The sequence below is a fragment of the Callionymus lyra genome, chromosome 7 (genome assembly GCF_982586985.1).
Source record: "Callionymus lyra chromosome 7, fCalLyr1.hap1.1, whole genome shotgun sequence".
Classification (NCBI taxonomy): domain Eukaryota; kingdom Metazoa; phylum Chordata; class Actinopteri; order Syngnathiformes; family Callionymidae; genus Callionymus; species Callionymus lyra.
In genome coordinates, this window is record NC_141824.1 from 21,897,550 (window position 1) to 21,923,538 (window position 25,989).

Sequence of the window (25,989 nt, forward strand, 5' to 3'; positions counted from 1 at the left end):
AAATACATATATATATGTATTCTACATTTAAAAACTTGTTGGAAAATATCTCACTGAAGATTTTTGTATTCATCTTAATTGTTTGATTGTAATGTGTGCAGGAATAAAATATATATATTTTTATTCACAATTAACAAATAGTCCCAGTGTTTATTCCTTTTTATGTTGCGATTAAACTTCCGAGTGCAAGATGGCCACAGTTATTACATCCTTCTGCAGCTAAATGAACAATGAAATCCTGCGAGATCCTGGTGATGACTGAGGACAAGAGGATACAGTCGACTCCAGAGGCTTCAAAAGCCCATGTTTGGACACATTCTTCAAAACAAACAAAAGCAGTTACCACCTGAGGTCTGTAAATTCTGCAACGCCAGAGTCACGTACTCGTGCAATACTACAAATATATCCTTGTTCCTACAGTATCACGATATATTGTATCACTGCCTCAACACTGTGACACGTATCGCCAGAATCTTCCCAAAACACATTCCTACCATAATACAGATTGTTTTTAAAGGGGAAATAATCAACTATACTGTGTGAGACATGTTGTTTGTGTTTAGGAAATTGTCCAATTATGATAGAAACATTAATGTTATCACTATGACAACAGATTTTTAATAAGATAGACAACTCATACCTAAGTTCCGTGCGGAGAGTAGTGAGTTTATCAAGAAGGTCATTTTGTCATTCACATTCAGACTGCTCTGCAGGTATGATTCATGCAGTTCCTTTCTGTGTCCTTTACACTCAAACTTTCTTTAATGAAAGTTTGAATTCCTAATCAGGTCGTCCAAGACAAGTGTCTCCTTCCATCAGCCATCAAGCTCCGTGAAGATGTGCCGAGCGGCTGCAGGAACCACCGGCTCCTCACCGCTGAGCACTAGAATATTTAAGCACTTCGCTGAATGCAAATTGGTACTTCTGACACTCAGGGATTCCCTTCGGAACTCCCCCCCCTTACTGATTCCCCTCATGCTGAATGTCCTTCACACAACTTCTGAAGGGGGACCACCCCGGTTGGTTTGTGAATCTTTCATCAGACTCTCTCCGCTCTCATGTGTAGCGTCAGCAGAAAGGAAAGGGTGAGGCAGGGTGTCAGAGGGTGTGTTGTCTTCATCTACGTCGAGCCCCTGCTGTGCAGCGCTACGTCACGTGGAGGCCAGCGTACCCCGCTGCGTGAGACAGATGTGGGTTGATCTGAAGACTCCGACGAGGCGCATTGAAGTGGGAAAGCGTGCGGCAGGATTAAAGTGGTTGTACATACACGGCACATGCATGCCAATGTGTACTTCTGGTTTTTTTTGTGTATTACATAATTCAACCACTTGCAGGCATCCACTATTGATGAGGTCTGGCTGCAAACTCAAAAGTAACTCCTTCATTTGCAGAACCCCTGCAGAGGCATCACAGTGGGTACGACCGGCATCTGAAGGCGCCGCAGATTAAGAGTTCAGTGTGAAGTTTGTGGGAAGATTTTGTGATGTACTAATCAAGTTAGCTAAGTTCTGGAAACTTAAGAACTTTGAGACACCCCCTTAGGCACTTGTTACACTTCTCTTGAATAACTTTGTTTCAAGGGTCATGGGGGGTCGGGGGGGGGGGTGACGACTATCCCAGCTACATAGGGTAAAAGGCAGGGGCGTACCAGAAAACATTGCAATTCCATCACAAGGTACAGTAGGTACAAGTACACATCCAACGGATCATTAAGTCGAGTCGAGTTAACGACACAACGTCAGTGCTTAGGAAGCTACACGCGTCACAGCTTCCACGACACTGGACGCGTTGAACAGGTGACACGTTCATGTCCTCTGATTGGATAGCACTGGACGTTGTTAAGAAAGTTATGCTAACTCCGAGACGAGTCTTTCACAAGTTTAAAAGGATTTATTTATTTCCTCCATGAACTACGTGAGTAAATGCATTTTTTTCTTAATAATGTTGCGCTTTATAAGATCAATAGTGGTGCTTAAAGTAGTTATTGAGAGGTGGATTCATTCAAATGTGCGCCACTGAAGGCCTATGTGTGAAATGCACGGCTCGCCACTGTTGTACTGTAAGATAAAACTCAAGTTCCTAGAGCAGGAGCATAAGAAAGATTCAAAATCATACTTACAAGAAGTGGTAGTTGTGAAGTTCACTTACATTAGCAGCTGCTACACGATTTGCGAGGTGCTAGCTTGTTAATCCTTAGTCTATATAGATATGTCGTGGCTAATTAACACAGAGTATCAGGAGCAGAAGACAAGGTGAAAACATGGCTGGAAATAACCAAATAAAAATTAATTGACAGTCGCAAAACAAATACAAAAAGCAATACTAGAAAAATCGAGAAGTCTTAGTCTTGAGTCTAAATCTCCAATAAACCATTTAATTCAACAATCGGTGAAGGTCTAAACAATGGTGGCAGCAAGATGCATGAACCGCTAAAGAAAAATAGAAAAGGGAAAGTCAATGAACAAATCTCACCAATCAGAGAGTAACCCAAAGTGCTGACAAAAAATGTGTGAGAAAATCATGAAGCCAAAATATTGTTTAGAGCGTTTATAAGGCAGAGCTGTAAGACGAGCTAACGCCAGTCTATTGGAATCCAACGTTGGCTCATTGCAGATAGAGGGCAGCCGTGCCTCATCTGCAGGTCTTGACACTTTTTTCTCTTCATCTCCTCAAAAACTGTACTTTTTAAATCATCCTTTGCCTGGTTCATGGTCACAACTTCAACAGAAAACTCCAATGTATCTCTTTTTTCCAATAAAGCTTCAAGAAGCAGCGTCATTATGATCTAAGTTCATAAGATGGCGCTTTTGGCTTGTAAAACAATAATGGAGGGTTTCATTGAAAGACAAAGATTATACAGCAAAGAGAAAAGGGCAATAATTCAAGAAGCCTCATCATCCCATCACTTCACATCTATAATATTTTAAAATCACCTCAAGTTACTAAACAAATCCTCTAAACTCGTTTTTTTTTTTTGCTTTTTTACTTTTGACTTGTTTGAGATATGTTTTATAAATTAAGGCATTGGCAAAAAAAGGTTATAGGTAGTTTATAAGTAACTGAATATCAATTTTAAAAGTCTATGTTGACAACAAAAACAATGAAAGCATTGATTGCCTTTCCCTGGTATACACACATGAGCCTTTCCTCTCGGGCTCCTATTACGACACATCATGTACTTTTCTTGTCTTGAGATTTCCTTTTTTCCCTGTGAGGCTCAGGATCACGGGACTGGATGTAGGAGAAGTAGAGGATAAGCTCTTTATCAGTCCTTCGCCTATGCAACACTTCTATCACCAGGAATGTTGGCCTCTCACCTCATTCCATATATACTTCTAAACGTTATCGCCGACAAACCTGGGATTGGATTTAGTTATTCATTAATGACACATCCAGGTATTAAGACATCTTTCTACTTGTCAATAGTTTGATGTTAAATATTGATGGTGTTCAGACACCATCAGATGCTAATGGCGACTTGAAATATGTATATGTATATATATAAATAAAATATGTAATAAATGTTTCAAAGGACAAAAAAATGTATTTTGGAAAACTCATAATGCCTAAGTGATGTCATTAAAATGCGTTCGCCTATATATTTTATCCCGTTTACATAATTTGTTTTTTAATATATATTTTATTCCTCTTCATTAGGGTGGTAATATATGCGTAATTTTCCGCTTCACCGACAGATGGTGCTGCCGCTCAAACTAAGAGCAGAGAGAGTGCGCTTGAAAAAATAGTTTCTTTTCGTTTATTTTGGTTTCTACGTGCTGTAAACTCCACACGTCATTCAGCTGTTACATATTCGTAAGTAGGGAAGCATTAAGAGCTTTACTGCAGTTGAATGTCATGTCTGACTCAGTTATAATAACACCTCGTCCTAATCTCGAATAATAGGCTCAACATTGTTAGTCATTTGATCTGATTTTGAACAAGTATGTTCCCTGGCAAGACTTTCCCTTTCCTAGAAATCCCAATAGACTTTAAAAATTACACACAAGTCAAACGCTAAAATCACGTTTCCGTCTGAAGGTTTCTCGCAAGTCTGTATCTATTACTCTGGCTCCCTCTACTGGCGAGTTACAAACGTCATTGGCGATGTTTCGAAGCTGAGATAATGTTTTAATAAATCAATAAGTCTAGGCTTTCCCTCCGTGGACTAGTGAGTCTCGACATGTACAGTTATGTAATATACCGTTTTTAATGGATTTATCTTTAAGTGTTTTAATATTTAATGATACATTTAACATCCATGATTTTCTGGGACTCCTGTGTTTGTCTTAAGTATATTGGCCTTTAAAGGATATATTTTAATTGTGTATTGTTTTTGACATTTAAAGCGCTTTGTGACCCTGGTCTAGAAAGAAGCTTTACAAATAACCTTTACTTACTTACTTACATCTGCAATGATAGCTGTTGCTCATTAACAAGATCCTCCGTCAGCAATTTCACCCGCACACGTGTGTACAATGTGGTTCTTTTATTGTGGCGCAGATGAAAGACGATGAGGATAAATCAGCAAAGCTACAGGACGACCAACAAGACCCTGATTTTATTGGGACCATTAGGGCCGAAAGGGCCACTAGGCACGGAACAAGAGCCAGATGAAAGAGGCACTTTCATTTTCACGGTCCCGGTTCACCCAACTAAATGTGAGGGGGCGATTGGACCAGAACCACATGTTGACATGTTTGAACAGGCTCGGGATGTTTGTGGTTTTTAAACACACACAATAAAAGCACGATTTTCTCGCCTGTTTCTTAAGAAAAGGGTGTTTTTAATGAAGTAGAATGACTAATCTGTGGTGACCAATGCTGCAATTTAAGCTAATTATAAAAACACTAGTTACACACCTGAAAGCTGATGTCGTGTCGTGAAAGTTTATTGATCTCTTCAGTTACACATCTTAACTCTCATCAAAGCACCACAGCAGGAAAAGTGACAAGACGAGGAAAACACTCTTGTCTATTCCTGACAGCCTCGTGAAACTCGAGCACTAAAAATCAGTGAAGTAAACAAAACTGTAAACACAACTTTAGAGCTCTGTCAAATAACACTGGGTGGCTGATGGGAAAACAAACGCCAGAACAGCTACGACTGGCCACCTATGCGTGTACAGATCTCAAACCGGAGGAGAAAAACAAAATGTTTTTGTTGAGTGGAAAATAAAAGCGAGTGCCTGACCTCTTTTTGTTACTTTGACAATCGATCAGAATCTGACTCAGAGGTTCCAGGCAGTAGAAAAGTGACGGATGTGTGGAAAACAGTTAAACCGTTTGAGTCGAAGGGGGTAAGAAATGGATTTACAGCCACAGCAGTTCCAGGATTTTGAACTCCTCCTGAACTGTGAGTGGCTGAGGTGTGCGAGGGCTACCGTGACGAGTGGGGATTAAATTTATGAGCAGAACCAACAAAGGATGAGCTCATGTTTTCATGAATATAACAGAAAGTTTGGATCTTTTTACCGGATTCATATGAAGGTAGGATGTCTAGACATTATTAAACCTAAAGATTATAGTGTTTAATGGTCAAACTAGGTTACAGATAGACAGATATTTTCTTTTGTAATCAGTATTTTTAAGCCATTAAGTAAAAAAGTAAATAAGTAATTCTTAAATTGAATGAAATTGAGATTAACAATATTGTGTAAAGTTTAATTCCATCACCCATGATAATAATAATAATGATAATTCCATCAACTTGACCTGTTGCTCTCGTAAAGAGTCAAAGGTCTGTATTTCGGAAGTATTTGGATTTTTTTTATAATGAATAGCTTTTGAAGCCACAGTAGATACAAATAACACATCTGTATTTGTATTTGCAGCATAAAGCAGCACTACATAAGATTTTAATTTACTTAAATTCAATTAAAGTAACTTCTTTCTCATTTTCTGTGACCATTTGTTTTATTTTGAACAGTCTCCCTCACAAACTGGTTTCACAGCTGTTGGTCAGTGGCAGAGTTTGCTTTCATTTCCATAATACCTGATGGTTGCAATTAGACTATTCTTACATTGGCCGAAATCAGAAACAAATATCTTTGTATGTAGTGTCACTATAAAGCAGCATAAGGAAACATTGAACACGTTTGATTTGGGGTCCCCTAGTGTTAGAATAGTGAAATTGCAACAGTGAAAACTTTTTTCCAGCTAATGTCAAAAGTGCATTTGTTTACAAAACGAGAAAAAAAAATTTGTTAATAAGGTTTTGACTACCTGAAGGCTTCAAAAAAAACGTTGTACTTTAGCCTTGAAGGAAATGCAGAGGAATGTAGTGCAGTGAAAATGTCCAAATAACTATTTTAAAACAAAAAACTACAAAACAGACAGTTCAGCAACACGTCCACAAGATGGCAGCTGGTCCAAAAAGTCCTATCGCAACACATTTAATGCAGCAAAGAGTCCCGATATCTCGATCCAACAAACACAAAACAGGAATTCCAGACGGAGTGTCTAACAACACTGATGAAAAAGACAAAATTCCAGCAACAAACAGGTGGTCGAACAAACTTGAGGCACGAGGAGGAGTCAGGTATTACTAGGTAGAACTTAGCAACGAGCTGACGCTGGTCTGCAGGAATCCAGCTTAAAAATAAGTAAGTAAGTAAAAGTTTGTAAAGCACCTTTCTAGACCAGGGTCACAAAGAGCTCTGAATATTGTTAAATTGCTGACAACCGTCCGGCTCCAAAGGACCGCCCAACACCGCATGGAACCAGAGGGAAGAACAGGATGTAAAAGTAAAAAAGCAAAATAAAATTAACCAGGAGGAAATTGAGGAAGACATCCGAAACCTACTTCTTGAAAGCAATTTGGTTCTCAGGGTTGTACCAAGCCAGGTCGGGCTAAATTGTGTAGTCAGTAGCATCGTTAAAATGAAAGTAAGAGAGTTCCGATGTAAACATAAATAATGTCACATTGTAATGCTTTAATAATAAAAGAAGGTGACTAGTGTCCGACTAAAGCTTTTCCCTCATGCTAGAAGCATCTCAGGTCTCATTCCCAGTAGCTTAACGGAGCTTCTGATTTACAAGCTCACTGACACCAGTGACTCACGGTGACGTATAGCTCAACACTGGGTCAATGTCAAACGGCGTCGTGAGCTTAGAGAACACCGACGATGACCTCAGGTATATATACGACCCCAACTCATGGTTGAGTTCTCCGGCTTTGTACCTTGCTCGTGAGCACATCAGGACAGAAGAGAGCTTTAGTGATGCATCGCGCCACATTATAACCATCATATAATCACTGTGTTTAAAATGTTTAAGAAACATTTATCTTCTTTATTTCACAGTAAATGCCAGACGGCTCCAAAATAGAAGTCATGACAAGCCAAGGAAAGGTCAAGCCAGAATGGGCAGCTGTTTGCATGAATGACTAAAATGCATTTCAAGACTTCTTGGCTCCTTGTTTACAATCAACTGAAACATAAGCTAGAAAATATAGAGCAATAAACTTGCCTCACAATCGCCATGATTGTCGAGTTAATGGTTGGATTCAAATGATTAAACAGATAAGGTGGTGGATATATATATATTTTTTCCAACTATTCTTGTCGCTCACCTCCCTGAGGACCGGGCCCCCGCCTCAGAACCGGGTGCTGAGGCCAATGCTGTATGTGTCTCTAGATTCCTCAGAGGCTCCCAGCTAGCTGTGACTTTTAACAGTCAAGACGCACGTCCACATTTTTTGTTCCCGCAAGGAGGCCAGGAGAGGAAAAAAGGCAAAAATGCGTTTACAGTCTGCTGTGAGAAGATTAATGTGAACAAATAACACCATCAAAACAGAAGTAATGTCTGCGTTTACAGCACCGGACAAATGAAACGTTATAATTGCTTCCCTTGCAGGCGCACAAGTGGGACTCAGATCATAACCTCCTGTTTCAAATTATGAAAATATGCACGGGTTTGATCTTGGCCAAACGAAATGGTGGACTTTTAACCAAAGCTATCATCGTAAAGACACGTGAATAATCACTTTGTTTCTTATTAAATTTGATCATTTTCACTTGCAACAGGACAGGTTGGGTTACTATGCATTCATTTAAAGTCTTCAGGTTCAGTCGCGGGTGATTGGGTGGTATGCAATGACAATTATCTCGTCTTAGCCTGTGTGGGGCGCTGTTACCTATGTTTATTTCTGAAATTTAAAAATTAATTTTCAGTTAAATTAAGCATCTACAACTCACGGAAGATGGAATGACAGAAGATTGAACATGTTTTTTGTCAGCTCCCTCCACTGGTTGAACGGAGAAACTGCATTGTTGTGTACTGTATGAAATATTTATATGTAATGATGTCGTCTGAATCACAGTTTTGACGCCAATTTGCGGCCATCTTGGAAATGCCTTTTTTTTTAACCAGACAGCAGTTGGGGGGAGTACAGGTGAATTGTGATTGGTTCATATACATACATGTCAGTCAAGGTGATCACACCCTTACAATGCAAATTTATGAAAAAAAAATCAAGAAAAAATTATGAAAAAAATCAAGAAAAAATTATGAAAAAAATCAAGAAAAAATTATGAAAACAATTCAATTCACCCCTGTGAAATAAGAGTTTAGGACACTGGCTGTAAATATGTCAGTCTTTCAGCAGCAGGCCTCAAGTGGACACTCAATGAACTGCAGCTTTCTTCACAATTATTTAATTTATTTTTATAAAACACGTATAAGATGTTGCCCAGTGGAATGTTCATGATACTGGAAACTCCAAAAACCACTTCAGCCATAATGGAAATGAATGCAACTGCCGCCCCTGACCCATTAGAGTAGTTTGGTGGCGACATGTTGGAGTGAAATGATAACAAAACAACATATCTTCACGTAAATATGAAAGGTACAAACATAGTGTTGTATATGCTAGTAGTGATAATCCAGGATAATAAATAAAAAAATGTATTAAAGGCTTTTTGAGTGATATTGAAAAGACATTATCATGTTTGGCTACAGTGTAAGACACACACGTCTCTATTCCCGGGACACTCACCTCCACAACAAACTCCAAAACAATCCTTAAACAAGAAGCAGAGAAACACCTCCCAGAATCCTCCCCGGCTATGATATCACAGTCCCTTAAATCTAAACCCAACAATACTACTTAACAAGTCGCAGCAGCAGCGGAAAATATCCTGTCTCTGTTTGTCCAGAGCTGATGTTGCTGATGAGAGCTCCGGTAAACACGCATCTTTAGGAAACAGAACCTAATATTTAGGAGAGCAAGACACGCACGTTGCATTAATTAAAGAGCCGGCGGGCCAGAGTGCTGTTTATGAAGTGTGGCACTCAGAAATGTTGAGTCATCTCCAAAACAAAGGTTATGAAAACTATCTGCTGCTGCTTGTTTTACACTGTAGCGGCGGACGGGCTGTATATTTAGGTCACCTGGTGACATGTCTTATAAAAAACATTCATCCACAATGTATTTTAAAATGTTTTTTTAAGTTACACATTTAATGAAGAATCCCATCCAAATGCAGGTTTCCTTGAGGAGAAAATGAGTTTGCTTTGTTTGAAAAATCTTTAAATATTCCTTTCCAAGTTTTACCTGATATGTCAAACATCAAATGTTTCCAGCAGACTCCTTCCAGCATCCAGCGTCACATTTCATGGGATTAGCGAGGGGGTGGAGGGTTCTGGAGTGAGCTCTCGTGCCTGCAGACGACTTCACACACATCTGACAATCCCAGCTCAAGGAATATACAACATGTGGGGCTTTTTTTTTTTTGTTGACCGGATGTTTCGCTATAAATTTTAAGTGATTTACTTTCTACTCAGAGTGTGTGGTAAGGAAGACATTTTCCCTTTTGTTTATTTTTTTTTTTAATAAAATAAACATAAAAGGTTTTCGCTTTTAGCAGAATGTGAAGTTGTATTTTAGTTAACTTTTTCAAATATTAACTGAAGGTCAGTTTTGGTACAAGATGGTTTTGAGCGGCGTCTGTGGTTCATACCTGCGGAGGTGGCTGCTCATGTTGATCCTGGCCGCAGCGCTGTCTGCAGCTGATGGTTGTCCGAGATCCTGTGTCTGCTCAGTTCCCTCAGAGGTCCACTGCACCTTCAAATACTTGAACACAATCCCAGACCAGATCCAGACATCTGTGGAAAAAGTTAACCTTGGGTGAGTTCAGGTTTATTAACCACGAATATTCTAAAAGCAAGGAAAAATGAATGATTAGTACATTAAACTTTTGGATTATGTTGTTGTAAATAATTTGTGAATTTATGATGTTAGAAAATAAAAGCATAGAAATACTTACTTCCAAAATAATTTACAACTCATAAAAACATTTATTTATTAAACAGAGATTTGACATTCATTATATTAATTAAACACAATAATTGTTCAGCAACCTTGAGTTTTAATTCAATCTTTGTCTGATAACAAAAAATGCTAAAGTAGTTCAGTAAGCTATACACTTGTGTGAATTAAAAATCAGTTTTTTTATTTTGTTTCTTTCATCAGCTCAAGTCTTGTTAAAATGATAGACATAATACTTGAACAGCTTTATTATCTTATTATTAGCCGCTCTGGTTGGCTAGTCCAGAGGGAATTATCGCCTTCAGCTAGTCAAGCCAAATTTTTGTTACTCAAAAATGGTCCCTTATCTTTAGTATTGGTTGAGATTAACAATATCGTGTATATTTTAAGTATGTTTACTCTTGAGTAGGAGATAAACAAATATGATTCTAACTTGTTCAGTAAGAAAAATATGCTCGCATATGACTTCCCCATATTCTATGAGCCTTCAAATACACATTTAAAATAAGATTTAATTTAATTTAAATCTCAAATTGAGAAATGGATTCAATCAAACCACATACATAAACATCAATATAAAGCTTTAGCTGGAAAACTAGTATTAGATGAGGTAGGTACTCAAAAAGAAGCCAAATATTAACATTCCAATATCATTAAAGCATTTTAACCGAGTTCAAAAGCAACACAATATTATTAAACAAACTGATAATACATCCATACTTTTTAAAAATGTGGATCATAATTGGAAACATTTCCATATAGTAAGTGAGAGTAAAGTACAACCAAAAATTAAATGTTGTTGAGAATATAATATGGGACAAACAATGGAATTTGAAATGATGATATACTGTAAACTTATATTTTAAAAGTTGTTTATTTTTGCTTTGGGGTAATTATAGGTACAACAGTGTAACACTCTTGAGAGTGGGAGACTTTTCTGGACTGAAGAAGTTGGAGCAGCTGTTACTGCATAGCAACTCAATCCACAACATTGAAGACCGAACTTTTGAAGACCTCAAATCTTTGCAGGTGAAGGTTTTTACGTTATAATTTTAAATAACTTTTTAGAGGTACTTCTTAAAATAATCATAAAATGTGTTTTTTATTCTTCCATGGTTCTTTGAAAACAAGCATTTGTTTCCTCTTTTCAGGTCTTGAAGTTGTCATATAATAAGATAAAGGAACTTAACAAAGACACATTTAAAGGCCTGGACAACTTGCTGCGGCTCCACTTGGACCACAACAACATCGATTTCATTAATCCAGAAGCTTTGAATGGTCTCAACCACCTACAGCTACTTAATCTTGAGGGAAACCAACTCCAGCAGCTTCATCCAGACACATTCACCACATTGAGGCACAGCCAAGTCTTCAAAGTCTCCTCGTTGAGGACCATCCAACTATCAGACAATCTTCTCACACGTCTGCCTGAGAACATCTTCTCGGGCTGCATTCAGTTGGAGAACCTTTTTCTCCATGGCAACCGGTGGAGTTGTGATTGTCACATGAGCTGGTTTCCGGCGTGGACACAGAGAAACAAAGGTAAATAACAAAGGAGACAGTTTAATATTCAACAACGCTCGTGTTAATATCACCTCCCTGATTCCAGGTCTTCTCAAATGCAAAAAGGACAGAAGATATCCAAGGGGGCTGTGTGCTGTCTGTGAAAGACCCTCGTCACATCACAACAAACCCTTGTCTCTCCTTCCGATGGACGCCTTCAGCTGTTCCAGACCTTGGATTCGACAACTCACAAAACGAAAGAACGTCAGCGTCGAGGAAGGGGACTTTTTTACACTTCACCCTAAAGACTTTATTGCTCCACTTGGCTCCGTGCAGATGAACTTTACTGACCAGTTTGAAAATGATGCCAGCGTGTCTTGCACTGTGCAGAGACCGAGTCATTTTGAGAACCTGACACTTACCCCGGAGGAGGACGGAGGCACCAACACAACCCGGCTCACTGCAGGAATCACAACCTTCCTGGTGTGCAACATTGACAATGACAACATTCAGCAGTTGTGGCAGATCCTGGCTGGCTACAGCGACTTCCCTTTGAGGTTGGAAAGAGGCTCGATGCTGGCCGGAGGCCCAGAAATGGTGTACAGGTACACTCAGAGAAAACCAAAGGAAGCACTCTTTGCCAGTATTGAAGCAGACATCAAAGCTGTCCCAGCCTGGCTGATGCAAAGTGGGGTTGACTTGCAGCTTGATCGCACGACAACAACATATTCTACCCTGCACATCAAGTACCAATCTGAGGTCAACCTTCGTGTGGAAAACTCATTGCCGAAGAAGGACCACTATTCCTGGGCCATGATAAAGAAAGATAACATGACTAGGACAGAACATGTGGTTTTGTCAGGTAACTCCAACAATGGACTTTTTTTTTCAATTGTATCTATTAATCTCCACATTTTAGTTATATCTAAATCACTGTCCATTTTCTTTAGGAATGCTTCATTGCTCCTGTATTGTCTCTACACAGGTGGTGTGGCACAATTGACATGCCAGTTCAAGGGTGAGCCAACACCGTTTCTAGAATGGATATTACCGGATGGAAGTAAGGTCCGCGCACCTTACTCGAGCGAAGACAGGAGGATCATCATTTCAGCTGAAGGGAAACTCTCGCTCCGGGGTGCTGATACCTCAGATTCAGGCCTCTACATGTGCATCACCACAAACTACCTGGATGCAGATATTCTCAGTTACCGGTTAACAGTTATGTCCCCTTATGTAGAGGATGAAGAGCTAAATGGAATTCAGGTCTTAAAGCAACATGGTGGAAATATCCTTCTTGACTGCATGACCACAGGAAGTCCAGAGTCACCAGTGCAGTGGATACTACCTGACCAGACTATATTAGACACGTCCTATGGAAACAGGAAGGTGTTTAGTAATGGATCGCTGCTCATAGAGGGACTAACAGCAAGGGACCAAGGATTTTATAGGTGTTTGGCTGTAAACTACTTGGGGGTAGACCTGTTTGTTTCTCAGGTAACAGTGGAGGGTTCAGATAAAACGACAAGCAGCCAAAGAGAAGGATCAGGAACAGAATTAGCTAATGAAGATACCGCTAAGAGCAAAGAGGACTTCACGTCACCTGTGCACTCTGAAGGAATGAGTGAAGAATCAACCACCATCGCTTCAGACCACCCATATCCCAAATTAAGAGGTAAAGGAAGCTCTTCCAAAAGGTTGAGACAGAGGGGCAGGGGTACTTTTAGAAACAGACATAACTGGAGAAGAAGAGTCTTTAACAAATCAACTACAAATCTTGATCATGAGACATTTGCAAAGTTTATGAAAAAGGCTGAAGATACAGCAAATGCAAGGAGTGCCAAAGAAAAAAAGCTAAATGAGGAGTCAAACAACACTGAGGATGATGTTGGCTCCGGCCAAGTTCTTAAAGAAGATGATGTATTTACTATGCATTCAACATTGAGGCCAATAATAACTACATCACAGGGGAGGATTGTGGGAGAAACACAAAAAGGAAACAGCGCATCCACAATATCAACTGAAGATGTTGGCATAAGTGACCAAGTTACAGAGAGCAGACATTTAAAAGCAACTTCCCATGTTACGTTACAAAAACCTACAGTCACGCAGATGGAAAAAACGAGTGATATTGATGTGATTCCCAACCTTGATCCCCAGCCGGTTTCAGATAGAATATCAAACCTATATGAAAGGGATTATACAACTAAGCCTTCCACTTTAAATTCTCCAGCTGGTCTTCACCCAATTCTGGTGGTTACATCCCAAAATACACAAAGTATGTTTTCAGGAGAGTGGCCTTCACAACCAGACACAACTACGCACTCTGCAGTTACATTTGCAGATGATCCTCGTGTTACACCGATGATGGACGACCCTGGCAGAGTGAATCTAGTTGTGCACACAGACCCAGCGAGCAAAAGGACTTTCACAGCTGTTACCACAACAGAGGGACAACAAGAACAGATCACCTTCCACACAACCCAAACAATAAAATCCTCACGTCTACCTCCGGGATCCACCATCATCTCCCAGCAGCAGATTCACATAATACCTAAAAAGAGTAGGAAGCGCGGAGGACGGAGAAAGTTGATCCAAAGCCAAAGACGAATCCTTAAGCCTAACAAAACCTCCGACATACAGTCCATTATAAATAAAATCCAGCAGGCTGCAGTAAAGGAGAGGAACTCTACTCTGACATATACAATCCAACTGACCACGGGTGAGTACATTGTTCAACTTATCTTCATTGTACTGCGATATATTTAACACAGTCATATTTTATTTTAGATGCTGCCTATGATCATGTGAAGACAATAGCGGAGAATGGCCAGAAGACCAAGACAACTCCAGATGCAATTTCAGTAGCAGCACCCTCACAAACTACTTCAAACCTTATTACACAGTCCATGCCAACTAAGGTATACATCACATCTGCATATTCGAGGCCGCAAAAGCAGCTAGTAATTTCAGCGACACCTGCCACCACAATCCTCCCAGAGACCAAGAGACCAGTTTATGTACCTAGTACAACAAAGGCTTCGGCCCTATTGACTCAATTCCCAACAGCTGAAAAGTTGTCCACTGAACCAAAGGATATGTATGTGCCAAGAAAAGTAGACAGCATGGAGATATCATCAGGTGATGATTATGGAGATTTCTCCATGGCACGTTTTACAACAGATATGACGGGAGTTGAGTACATCACCACAACAAGTTCATCTGCAAGATATACAACAGTTGAACCAACATCCAAGTTGGAGACTCTTCCCTCCCCTCCTACTGTCAAATCTTTGACAACTGGATACCCTGATGAACCCTCAGCTTCTGGATCTGGTGTAGTGCCTGATTATTGGTTATTTATTAGTGCGAAACCTGAAAAGAAAGAGGGGTTTGAAGGACAGAAAGGCAAACTCAAGAGTGGAACACAACCTCCAATAATACCACGATCAATAACCACAGAAAAAACATTTGTGGAAACTGAAAAAAGGCTGACAGCAATACCTCAGCAGGGAGTGATAGCTGCAACAAACATCCCATCCACAACTACTAAAAGACAAGTGGAACTCATTTATCCAAAACAAATGCCAGAGCAGAAGAAAGACACTGAAGAAACAGACGTAGTTTGGAATAGAGTAACCAAGCGCCCATTGGATTACACAACCACAATGTTTCCATCAACCTCAAAAGGCTTCCACACAACAATTAGGAACAGGATCAGCTTCTATAACAAGCCAACAAAACAGACGGCCTATGGTAAAACAGATAATAGGAAATCCATAATGAAAAACACATCGTCAGCTCAAATCATTAATACTTTAGGCAGTGCAGACAAAAGTACCTTATCTAAAACAGAGCAAGGACGCACTAGACACTACAACAAAAAAGAAATGAACAATGGGATCTCCAGATTGACTGGCAGTCCACCGACCAACGCACATGTGTCGTCATTTGAAACCACTACAAATTCCATGACCAGCAAGCCCAGAATAGTGGGAGGAAACGCTGCCAGCTTCACAGTGTTATCAAATTCGGATTCATTCCTGCCATGTGAAGCAGTTGGACACCCCAGACCAAATATATCCTGGAAACGCTTTTCTCCGAGAACAGGTACATCTTTATCTTCTATCAATGAGTCAAAAGCAATAAATGTTTGTTTGGCATCATCAATAGAAGTTGGTAGAAGCCAAGTAAACACTGTTATTTTGAGATGAGATTATTGTTTTAAAGGAAAGACTTCAAATTCTAATTTAAAGTTAAGGGCCACTGTTGGAATATTTTGCACTTACAAATGTGTTTGTCTTTTCCAGGAAGCACCATTGCCATTGATTATACAAAGGGAAAGTATTGGATTTTAGAAAATGGCACACTATCAATCCAGAATACCAACATTCAGGATCAAGGACAGTACATCTGTCTGGCTGAGAATAACTATGGATCGGATAAACTTCTTGTCACCCTTTCTGTGGTGGCTTACCCCTCACGTATCCTTGAGCCAAAAATGCAAGAAATGAAACTCCACACTGGGAACACAGTGAAAATGAACTGCAAAGCAGAAGGACGTCCTTCCCCTGTGATATCATGGATTTTGGCCAACCAAACTCAAGTCAACGAGCAAAGCAGGTCTTTTGGTAGAACATCAGTAGTTGCTGGAGGGACACTTGTGATCGAAAATGTGTCTGTTTATGACCGAGGCCTGTACAAGTGCATCGCCAGTAATCCAGCTGGAGTGGATACTATTACTGTCAGGCTTCAAGTGGTGGCAGCCCCACCGGATATTTTAGAGGACAAACGACAGCAATTAAAAGTTGCTGAGCATAAAAATATTTGGCTCCCTTGTACAGGCAGAGGCAACCCTTATCCTGCTGTTCATTGGGTGCTGGTTGATGGAACTGTGGTTAAACCTAACGGATCACCAAGAACTGGAAGAATTACAGTTTATAACAACGGAACTCTCCTCATCAAAGACATCAATCAAAGAGACGCAGGAAAATATGAATGCATTGCCACCAGCTCCACTGGATCAGAGCGAAGAGTGGTTACTCTGTCAGTAGAAAAACAAGAAACTGCACCACAAATTGTGGGGATATCCCAACGTGTAACTGAGTTATTCTTCGGGGACCAGTTGAAACTAGACTGCTCTGCTACAGGGGACCCTAAACCCAGAATAATATGGAGGCTTCCATCGAAAGCTGTAGTTGACCAATGGCACAGGTATGATTGGTTTATAATATGCAAAGAAAAGGTGAATTAAAACATGCTTGTAAAAAGTCAAATGATAAATACATGGGTAAGCCAAATTAGTGAGACAGATATATGGTATTATCCCTTTAAAGGATTAGGTTCTTTAATTTGTTATCGTGAGAATACCTGCAGTACATTAAAACAAGTATAGGGTAAATGGAAATGGAATGGAATTGACTTGAATTTGGAATTCCATGTGTCATATCATTTCAATTCTGTTTCAGGATGGGGAGCAGAATCAAGGTCTTGGAAAATGGCACATTGGTCATAAACAATGTGATCGATAAAGATGATGGAGATTATCTTTGTGTGGCAAGAAGTCGAATTGGAGATGACCTTCAACTTTTAAAGGTCAGCGTGTCAATGAAGCCCGCTAAAATCGAGGCCAAGGTCCATGATAAGAAAGAAGTGACCTATGGCAATGACTTAAAGGTCGATTGTAAAGCTTCTGGCGCTCCCAAACCTGAAATCTCCTGGGGACTTCCTGACGGGACTGTGGTCAACAAGGCCTTCCAAGAAGATGCCAGTGCTGGAGGAGCACGGCATCGTCGCTACACTCTGTTTGACAATGGAACACTCTACCTGAATCAGGTAATAAAGCATGAACCTTCGTTTTGGACCAAATGTTTAACCATTTTTCTGTCTCACTAGGTTGGTATGTCCGAGGAAGGAGACTACACCTGCTTTGCTGAAAACCAAGTAGGAAAAGATGAGATGCATGTACATATTACTGTGGTCGCTGCAATACCAAAGATTCACCAACCAAGGCTGACAAATTTGAGAGTAAAACATGGTGGAAATGTTAGATTTGACTGCGAAGCTGTTGGAGAACCAAAACCCAAGATTCTATGGACGCTTCCTTCTAATGACATAATCGCAGCATCCAATGAACGCTACCTAATGCACGTGAACGGGTCCCTGGATATAAGAGATGTAAAGCATTTTGATGCTGGAGAATATGTTTGTTTAGCTCGTAACAATGCAGGTGAGGCCAAAAAGGTTTTTAAACTAGATATAGATGGTAACCCACCAGTGATCAATGGTTACCAACTGAACAGAACGGTCATCAAAGAATACGCCATCAAGTATTCGAGAAAGCTTATAGACTGCAAGGTTGATGGAAATCCCACCCCCAGCATTACATGGATTATGCCAGATAATATATTTTTAAAAGCCCCCTATTTCGGAAGCAGAATCATTGTCCATTATAATGGAACTTTAGAAATCCGAAATGTTCGTCCTACTGACACAGCAGAGTTCATTTGTTTAGCCAGGAATGATGGTGGGGAGGCGGTAATGATTGTTGAGCTTGAGGTAACCCACATGATGAGGAGGCCAATCTTTAAAAACCCATTTAATGAGCGCGTCTCTTCAAGTATTGGGAGATCAACCATTCTGAACTGTTCCGCCGATGGACATCCACAACCAGAAATCATCTGGACCTTGCCAGACGGAACACGACTAACTGGTGGACGTGTTAATACTTCACATCACCGCGTAGGACCTGATGGTAGTTTAGTCATTAAAGAATCGCAAATGAGGGATGGCGGAAAATATCGGTGTGGCGCCAAAAATACATTGGGCTACATAGAAAAGTTGATCATTCTAGACGTTGGGGCGAAACCTTACATTCTGTCACGACCAAGAGGAATCATTCGCAGTGTGTTTGGAGAAACTCTGGTTCTCCATTGTTTGTCTGATGGGAGTCCCAGGCCGAGTATATCCTGGACAATGCCTGGAGGACACACAGTTATCGCGCCCCAAGTTTTTGGACGTCACCAGCTACTTGAAAATGGCACTCTAGTAATCCAGGATAGCACTCTTCGTGACAGAGGTAACTACGTCTGCAGGGCTCAGAACGAAGCTGGACAGGCAGTGCTTACGGTTCCAGTTATGATCGTCGCATATCCACCGCGCATTACAACCTCTCCACCATCCAATGTTCAAGTCATACCTGGGACACCGATACAGTTAAACTGTGCTGCCAGTGGGATTCCAAAGCCAGAGATTACTTGGGAGATGCCTGATCATTCTATTTTATCAACAGCTGACCGGGCTAAAGCATTGAGTAACAAAGCTATTAACCCTTACGGTGCTCTTGTTCTTCAGACCTTTACTGTCTCAGACATTGGAACTTACAAATGCGTTGCCAAAAACCAACTAGGCACTGATTTGAAGACCATTTATGTCCATGTACTTTAAAGAAACCAAATCAATTATTTCAATAAATAAGTTTTGGTTAACGTGAGTCAGTCCAGAAAGTGGAGAAAGCAACATGATAGAAAAGTATCCAAGCCAAAGAGATTAGAGGGAATTGTGAACTTTTTTTTTGTGAACCATATTTGAAAGGCATTTTAACTTATTTATAGATACTTTCAAATACGATTGAAAAACATTTGAACGGGGTATAAGTTGTTTAGGTTTCACAGAAGTATTTAATATGAGCATAAATATACATTTGACAAAAGAAAAGTCACAAACGATTATTTAAAATAAGGAAGATCAACAGCTTAGTCATTCAAACGCACATCTCCTTTTTTGAAAAGCTATGTCAAAAAATATATTGTCCTGTTCAGAAAGCCAATAGCATTGTTTGTTTGAATGTAAGTCTAGCAGGCCTTGTTGCCCCCTGCAGGAGCGGAGGAAGTTTTGCACGAGCATGCGCTTCACTATTTAGATTTTTTTTAATTATATAAGTTGGAAGATGTTTTAGAGGCCAAATGTAAAGTCTTGGGGAGAGGCGTGGTCCAAAAGCCACCTTTTAAGTCGCCCTGATATCGATGGTTTATTGTAAAGAATTTCGTTATTTAAATGTAATATCACAATTACTCCTTTTGAAGATGTTAACAGGTTGTTTTTTTTTCATTTTTAAACATTTATTTACAGTTCATACAAAGGTATTTATTTTAGCTTCAGGATTTGCTTCTGACTTGTTTTTTCTATTCACTTCTTAAAATCAATTCATGAAATCAATTCAAATATTACACTGGATAGATGTATTATTGAGTATATAGTTTGGTTAAGAATAAAAATGATATTATACTTTTTTACATTTGTTTTAGTTTTATTGTGTATGGTTCAGATTTAAATGCCCATATGTCCACTCAACATGTTATTCACAGCTTCCATGCTATTGTGTTGTGCACAAGAATCTACAGTAATGTTATACATTATGCTTATTTGTAAAAATGTTTTGAGTTTTTTTTGCTTTTGTAGAACGTACTTTTGTATGGGACGAAATGTGTCAAATAAAAATAGGAATAAAGCTCATATTTCTTTTTAACAATCATTTTATCGGCTCATGAAACTTCATTTTGTTTTTGTAAAATATCACTTTCAGAAAGGAATTATTTATACTCATTCTAAGCCCTTGACTTTTATGCAGATTCAAAACATGTGATTTTCTCATAAGAACGAAACCTCTTGAGTGTCGAAAGAAAAATAACATGAAGTTTGACACCGTTCAAAACACTTTTCTAACCACACCTTCTGAATAGACTGCTGTGTTTTCTCTGTGTGATTGCAGGAGCACATTTCCTCTTAACCCACAAATTAATTTTAGTTTTTCGACAGCTGTCAAAGTGTATTGGTATTAAATCTAAACTGCCCCTTCATGAGATGGATGGACAGAATATGTGTGGGGGATTTTTTAACTCCAGACCAGGCGAGTGTGCTGATTCGTTCCCGCCTTAAATTGGTAGAAAAACATTGGAAACGTCTTGCTGTGAAAGTGGTCCTCATTATCCCAAACCCCTCGGAGACCATTAGTCTGTACTTGAGACTTTTTGAAACTTTTTTTTTGAAACTTTTTCCTTTTGATTTGGGCAGCAGAGCTCTCTGGAATGTACAAAACGGACTAGGAAGTTCTTTATCCAATCCTAAATTGCGCAGTTCAAATTAAACAAAGGTTTCTGGGTGAGTCTCTGCAACAGGCTTTCCAGTGTGTCCTCCGTCTCTTGCCCTATGCAGCTGGGAATGGCTCCAGCTCCCTAGAATAGTGGTCGCCAACTGAGAAATTTGTTACTGGGCCACACAGAAAGAAAAAAATGGATTATTACTGCCTGAAAGGTGTTTCATTGTGAACAGATTTTCTCAATTTCGCAATAACAATGACTTGTGAAAGTGAGTAAAACAAAGACTCTTGAGAAACTTAACTTCTGTTACAAGGTCCTCATTCCATATAAAAAAGGCTAAACACACATTGACGCAAAGTAAACATACATAGATGCAAATACACTTAAATATTTTTGGTCCAGAGCTCTTGCTGATTCAGCGTTATGTCATAATGTCATTTTCATGCACTTAATTGTAGTTATTTTGCAGATCACGCTATTATATTTTTACTTTTTCCCATTTGAACATCAGTCCATGAATATAATCCTGAAATGTATCCAGTCCGCGATAGAACGACATTGACCTAGATCCCAATTAAGCAATGAGCAGTTGAAAATAAATATTAATAGTGATGATGATGATGATACTTTCGAGGCAGCTGAAGCGAGCATGTGAGAAACCCGGGTACAGTTGAGACATATTCCTGATCTATGGTCTAAATTCCATATTCATTGTTGATTGTTCGAACATGGAAACTCTGAAGGGGGCTGCTTGTGTAAGAAAATACTTCTCTCTTCACTAAAGAAAGTAGTTTTTATCTTCAAAGGCAAGCTTGTAACGACTTGGTTTCAATTTCAAGAATTCATTTTTTTAAATGTTAAAGTGGGTGTTATGAACGTAGCACTCTCTGGGATACAGTAAATCAGTGTGTTTCAGAAGGTAGATGGAATTTCACACCACTAGTGTACAATCCACACCTCGGCCGTCCAGACACTTGTAAGGAAGATTCATTTCTGTGTCGCCGTGGACATGAAATCTAATTTCAACTCGGGTTCATCCAAACTCAGAAATAAAGGTTAAAGTGGACAAACTGTTGAGGGTAATCTTATTCAGGTATGTCCACCCACAACTGAATCATTGGTGTTTTCTTCCAGGTTGTCACAGCAACTGGATAAACGTCTGGCTGTTTCACGTACAATTTGGTCTTTTACACCAAACATGTGCTTGTCAAACTGCCCATCAGCCTACTCTTTGGTCTCCTGCTGCTTTCACCTGCTAGTTTCCTTTTTTCTTGGATTACGGGAGGGTTTAAGGAAAATCTCCTCTTCAACATTTACTGTTTTTAAACTCCTTGAAGTGGTCATCACTCACTCCATGAGCTCATTCTTCATCATTTTTAAAGTTTCACTGAAAACTGAAACTTTAATTTTTTTTCCCCACTTAGTGGACGGCACAATGCTTTTTGAAATTCTGAACTTCTTAGTAACAGTTAATCTATATGATATCAGTGTGTAGAGCACTTGATCATTAATCATAGAGATTTAATCAACATGCTTGCCTGCTGCTGCCACTGGACATAGTCATCAGTTAGATTGAATTCACTTTATTAAAGTGATAGTTCACCCAAAATCACCCAATTTCTACCCACTCTCATGTTGACTTGGGGGTTGGAATTACTGGAAGCTCTCCCAATGTCTCCTGTCTATGTAGCATGTTAGCCTTTAAGATGATGCTACAAACAAGTTAAAAATATAAACTTGTTTAAGTTTTTCCGAAAAAAAATGTCATGTTGATGCTTCAATACAAGATGGACGTTACAGACGAGCATCATGGAAGTGATCTTTTCGGATGAAGATGAAGACAACTGAGTTCCAGTCGCTACATTAAAATGAACATTTTTGTCTATAACTCTAAAAAGCAACAGATTCATCTGAAAATAATCCCAACCCTTAGTCGACATGATGGCAAGTAGAAAATGAGTGATATTGTATAATATATTTTAAATTCTTTATTGACAATAAAAAGAACATTTCACAATATTTAGCATATCATTAAACTAATGAAAATACATATGATTTTTTTTTTTAAACCATTATTTTGTTTGAACCAATAATCTATTTGTTTTTTAATAGTTATTTTAATTATTTTAGGGGAAAGGGATCAATCAAGGGAGTTGAAAAGGGGTGTGCAGTCAGGGTCTTACAGGTAGAGATGACATGTGTACTGTATTGGGAGTGACCAGGACAAGATTATGAATGAGGAGTATCTCATGAAGATGAGAGATTCAGAGACAAAGTTTGGGACGACACAGTGTTGGACAGTGAATAATAGTATCAAATAAAGAAGAAGAGGAAGTCAACCAATGACGGATGTGGTGAAACAGAACAGATGAAGAAGAACACAAGCTAAAAACGTGCTTAAATCAACATTAATAGCATGTTTTAGACATCAAAGATCAGCTTCGATTGTATTTGCTGTTGTCAACCATTGATGTTTTCTTTTTAATTCTTCCCATCAGCCCCACAGAGATCGTCAACGTCAAATATAATTGGTGTTAAGCAGCCAGAGGTCACTCGAGCAATATGTATGAACAGTTGTTGTTTTTTTTAAAGGGCCCCAGAGCTCTGGAAGTACACCAGTAAGGGGGTCTGCTTCGTGATGGAGTGCAGATGTGGCTCTATGAAAGTAGCCAGGTGAGTCCTCGCTCCAACACCGCTCCTCTCCAACACCAATCTGAAAACACATCAAAGAAGATGATGAACTCCCAGCAGGGGGCGGGGGGTTTAAACAAGCCAGCTCTTCCAATTAGCCAGAGTCAACAACGTGGCACTGCTGCTTCGATCCAGATGTCCATGCTTGACAGGTTTACTGCGTCACTGTCAGCAGGTTGTGCACTTTTGAATCATAAATTGGATTTGAGGATTGACAGGAGCCGCGATTAAAAGACAGAAATCGACTGTGTTTTTCGTTCAATTAAATACAAAAGCGTCACTAGTTTGTATCGTGGAAAAAAAAAGAAACTTTCTAAGATCAAGATCTTTTTTAGATGATCTTTGGTGAACAAAACTAAATCATTCATCGGGGAAAAGGTAAGAAAATAATAGTTATTTGTAAAGCGCCACAGTTAAAAATACATATACATTTAAAAACTCTAAAAGGCCAAGACAACATAAGACGAACACTGAATTCCCAGAAAAAGCCTTCACAAATAAAAATGTCTTAAGATGTTTCTTGAAGGAGTCAGTAGATCATCAAACACAGAGGTAGAGGAAGATCGTTCCAAAGCTTAGGAGCAACAGCCTGGAGGGATTTCTCTCCTCTGGTCCTGAACCGTGTGCGTGGAACCATCAGTAGATTCTGATCCAAAGACCTCAGAGCCCGAGCTGGGGTGTAAGGCTGGATCAGATCACTGATGGAAGGAGGATCCTGACCATGAATAGATCTGAAAGTAAGAACCAGAATTTTAAAATTGATCCTGAAAGAAACTGGCAGCCAGTGAAGAGTTTTAAGGATCGGAGAAATGTGAGTTCTTCTACTAGAGCAGGTCAGAATTCTCGATGCCGAGTTTTGTATTAACTGCAGGCGAGACAACTCCTTCTTGTTAAGACATGAAAATAAAGTGGTACAATAGTCTAAACAAGTAGAAACAAACGCATTGAATATAAGCTCCAGATCATGTTGTGACAACATTTTCCTAAGTTTAAAGATTTAGTCTTAGTTGAGGTTTTGGTCAGTTTTTTGCAGTGTTGAACTGGAGACAAAAGGGGAACCCAGCAGCCAGCTGGACCCCTCAATGTGTATTTTCGTGAGCAGTTTTTGGACAGCTGGAACTCATGAGAAATAAAGGGAAACACCTCAGTCAGCACTTTTTTTCTAAATAATGTATAGTAAAACAGGTCGAAGGCCCGAGAGATGTGTCTAAATATTTCAGTTTCATGTTTTTGGCTTTAAATAACGATCCAGCGTTGAATTAAATAAACACTTCTACTCGAGCGTCTCTTCACTCCCTCTCTCACATGTGCGTCTCGTATCTTTCGCCAGCGTCGACGTGCATGTGGGAAACATATGGCGGCGGATACATGGTGACATGCCAGAAGCAGTAGCTGCAGAAACCTTACACTGTCAAAACACGAAGTGCGGCTTCACACATTCCGGGCGAGAGCGCGATTTGAAAGAAGCCTGAGAAAGAGAAGTGTGTTCCTGCAAACAGAAGAAGGCAAAAGACGTTCTCGCGTGGACCTCTGTGAGCGTGTCGCCCTGTCGTAACCGCTTCCTGTCTGTCTGCCCGTCACGTTGACAAGTTGTTCACGGGTCAGGCGAGCGGAGGTCACGCTCCGATCCGTCTTCGGGTCGGGGAAGCTTTTCAGATCACAGCTGTTACAGCGTCGCTGATTGCTCTGGGACAATGGAGGTGCACCTTCTCAGAAGCTGCCGCTGTCCTCCATGATCGTGACGAATGGTCGCGAACACAGAGCTTGATTAAAAGGGCTGAAAGAATGAAAGGAAGCAAACAAGTCAAAAAGCAAGACATTGAGGCAGTGAAAAATAGAGCTTAAGACTCTCACAACCAAAGATAGTAATGATGACAAGATTGTCCACCATCACCACCGCATCCTGTAACGCCTGGAGGACGTTGACCACACTGGGTCTGGGTCTGCTCGAGGTTTCTGCTTGTTTTTTCCTCGCCATTGTTGCACATTTATGATCCGCTGGGATATATTTTCCTCTTCTCCGACATGTTGTTATTTAAACTTTTAATGTTTTGAGATAATTATGTTACGATTTGACACTGTAAAGATTTGAAGAAACCTTCAAAAATGTATGGTCCCAGATGGTAATTCAGTTTGCCCTAAGACAACTCATACATCTCCTCGATGAGTGTTTAATTATGTCAAAACCTTCATTTAAAAGCTAATATCGCTACACAGGTGAGGTGAGGTGTTGAAATGTGATGAACAAACTAGATCTGACAATTAAGTTGCATTGTTGACCCAGAAATACATCTCAAATCCCAAGTTTTAGCCAATTTGTTGTGTCCAGCTCTCTTTTTTCCTTCTTAAATTTTTGAAGCTCGGAGCTGACCCAAATTACCTAAAGAAGCCCAGGAAACAAATGAATAAAAAAATAACCAGATATATCAAGAGA

At 39.7% G+C, this 25,989-nt stretch overlaps 1 protein-coding gene across 1 annotated transcript; it reads left to right on the forward strand.

The window, feature by feature from the left end:
• The first annotated feature begins 9,632 nt into the window (after positions 1 to 9,632).
• On the forward strand, positions 9,633 to 20,208 carry igsf10 (immunoglobulin superfamily, member 10). The gene is made up of 9 exons (XM_087795443.1): positions 9,633 to 10,125; positions 11,166 to 11,295; positions 11,418 to 11,808; positions 11,876 to 12,631; positions 12,755 to 14,488; positions 14,557 to 15,876; positions 16,077 to 16,980; positions 17,235 to 17,601; positions 17,662 to 20,208. The coding sequence occupies exons 1-9, from the start codon at positions 9,929 to 9,931 to the stop codon at positions 19,210 to 19,212; spliced, it is 7,350 nt and encodes a 2,449-aa protein (XP_087651569.1). The 5' UTR covers positions 9,633 to 9,928; the 3' UTR covers positions 19,213 to 20,208.
• Positions 20,209 to 25,989: the final 5,781 nt, after the last annotated feature.

Bases quoted from the DNA above. Each gene is read 5' to 3' on its own strand.
- igsf10 (XM_087795443.1), top strand. From the start codon at position 9,929: ATGGTTTTGAGCGGCGTCTGTGGTTCATACCTGCGGAGGTGGCTGCTC. The intron at 10,126-11,165 runs GTGAGTTCAGGT...GGGTAATTATAG, and splicing joins GTGGAAAAAGTTAACCTTGG to GTACAACAGTGTAACACTCT. The intron at 17,602-17,661 runs GTAATAAAGCAT...CTGTCTCACTAG, and splicing joins GAACACTCTACCTGAATCAG to GTTGGTATGTCCGAGGAAGG.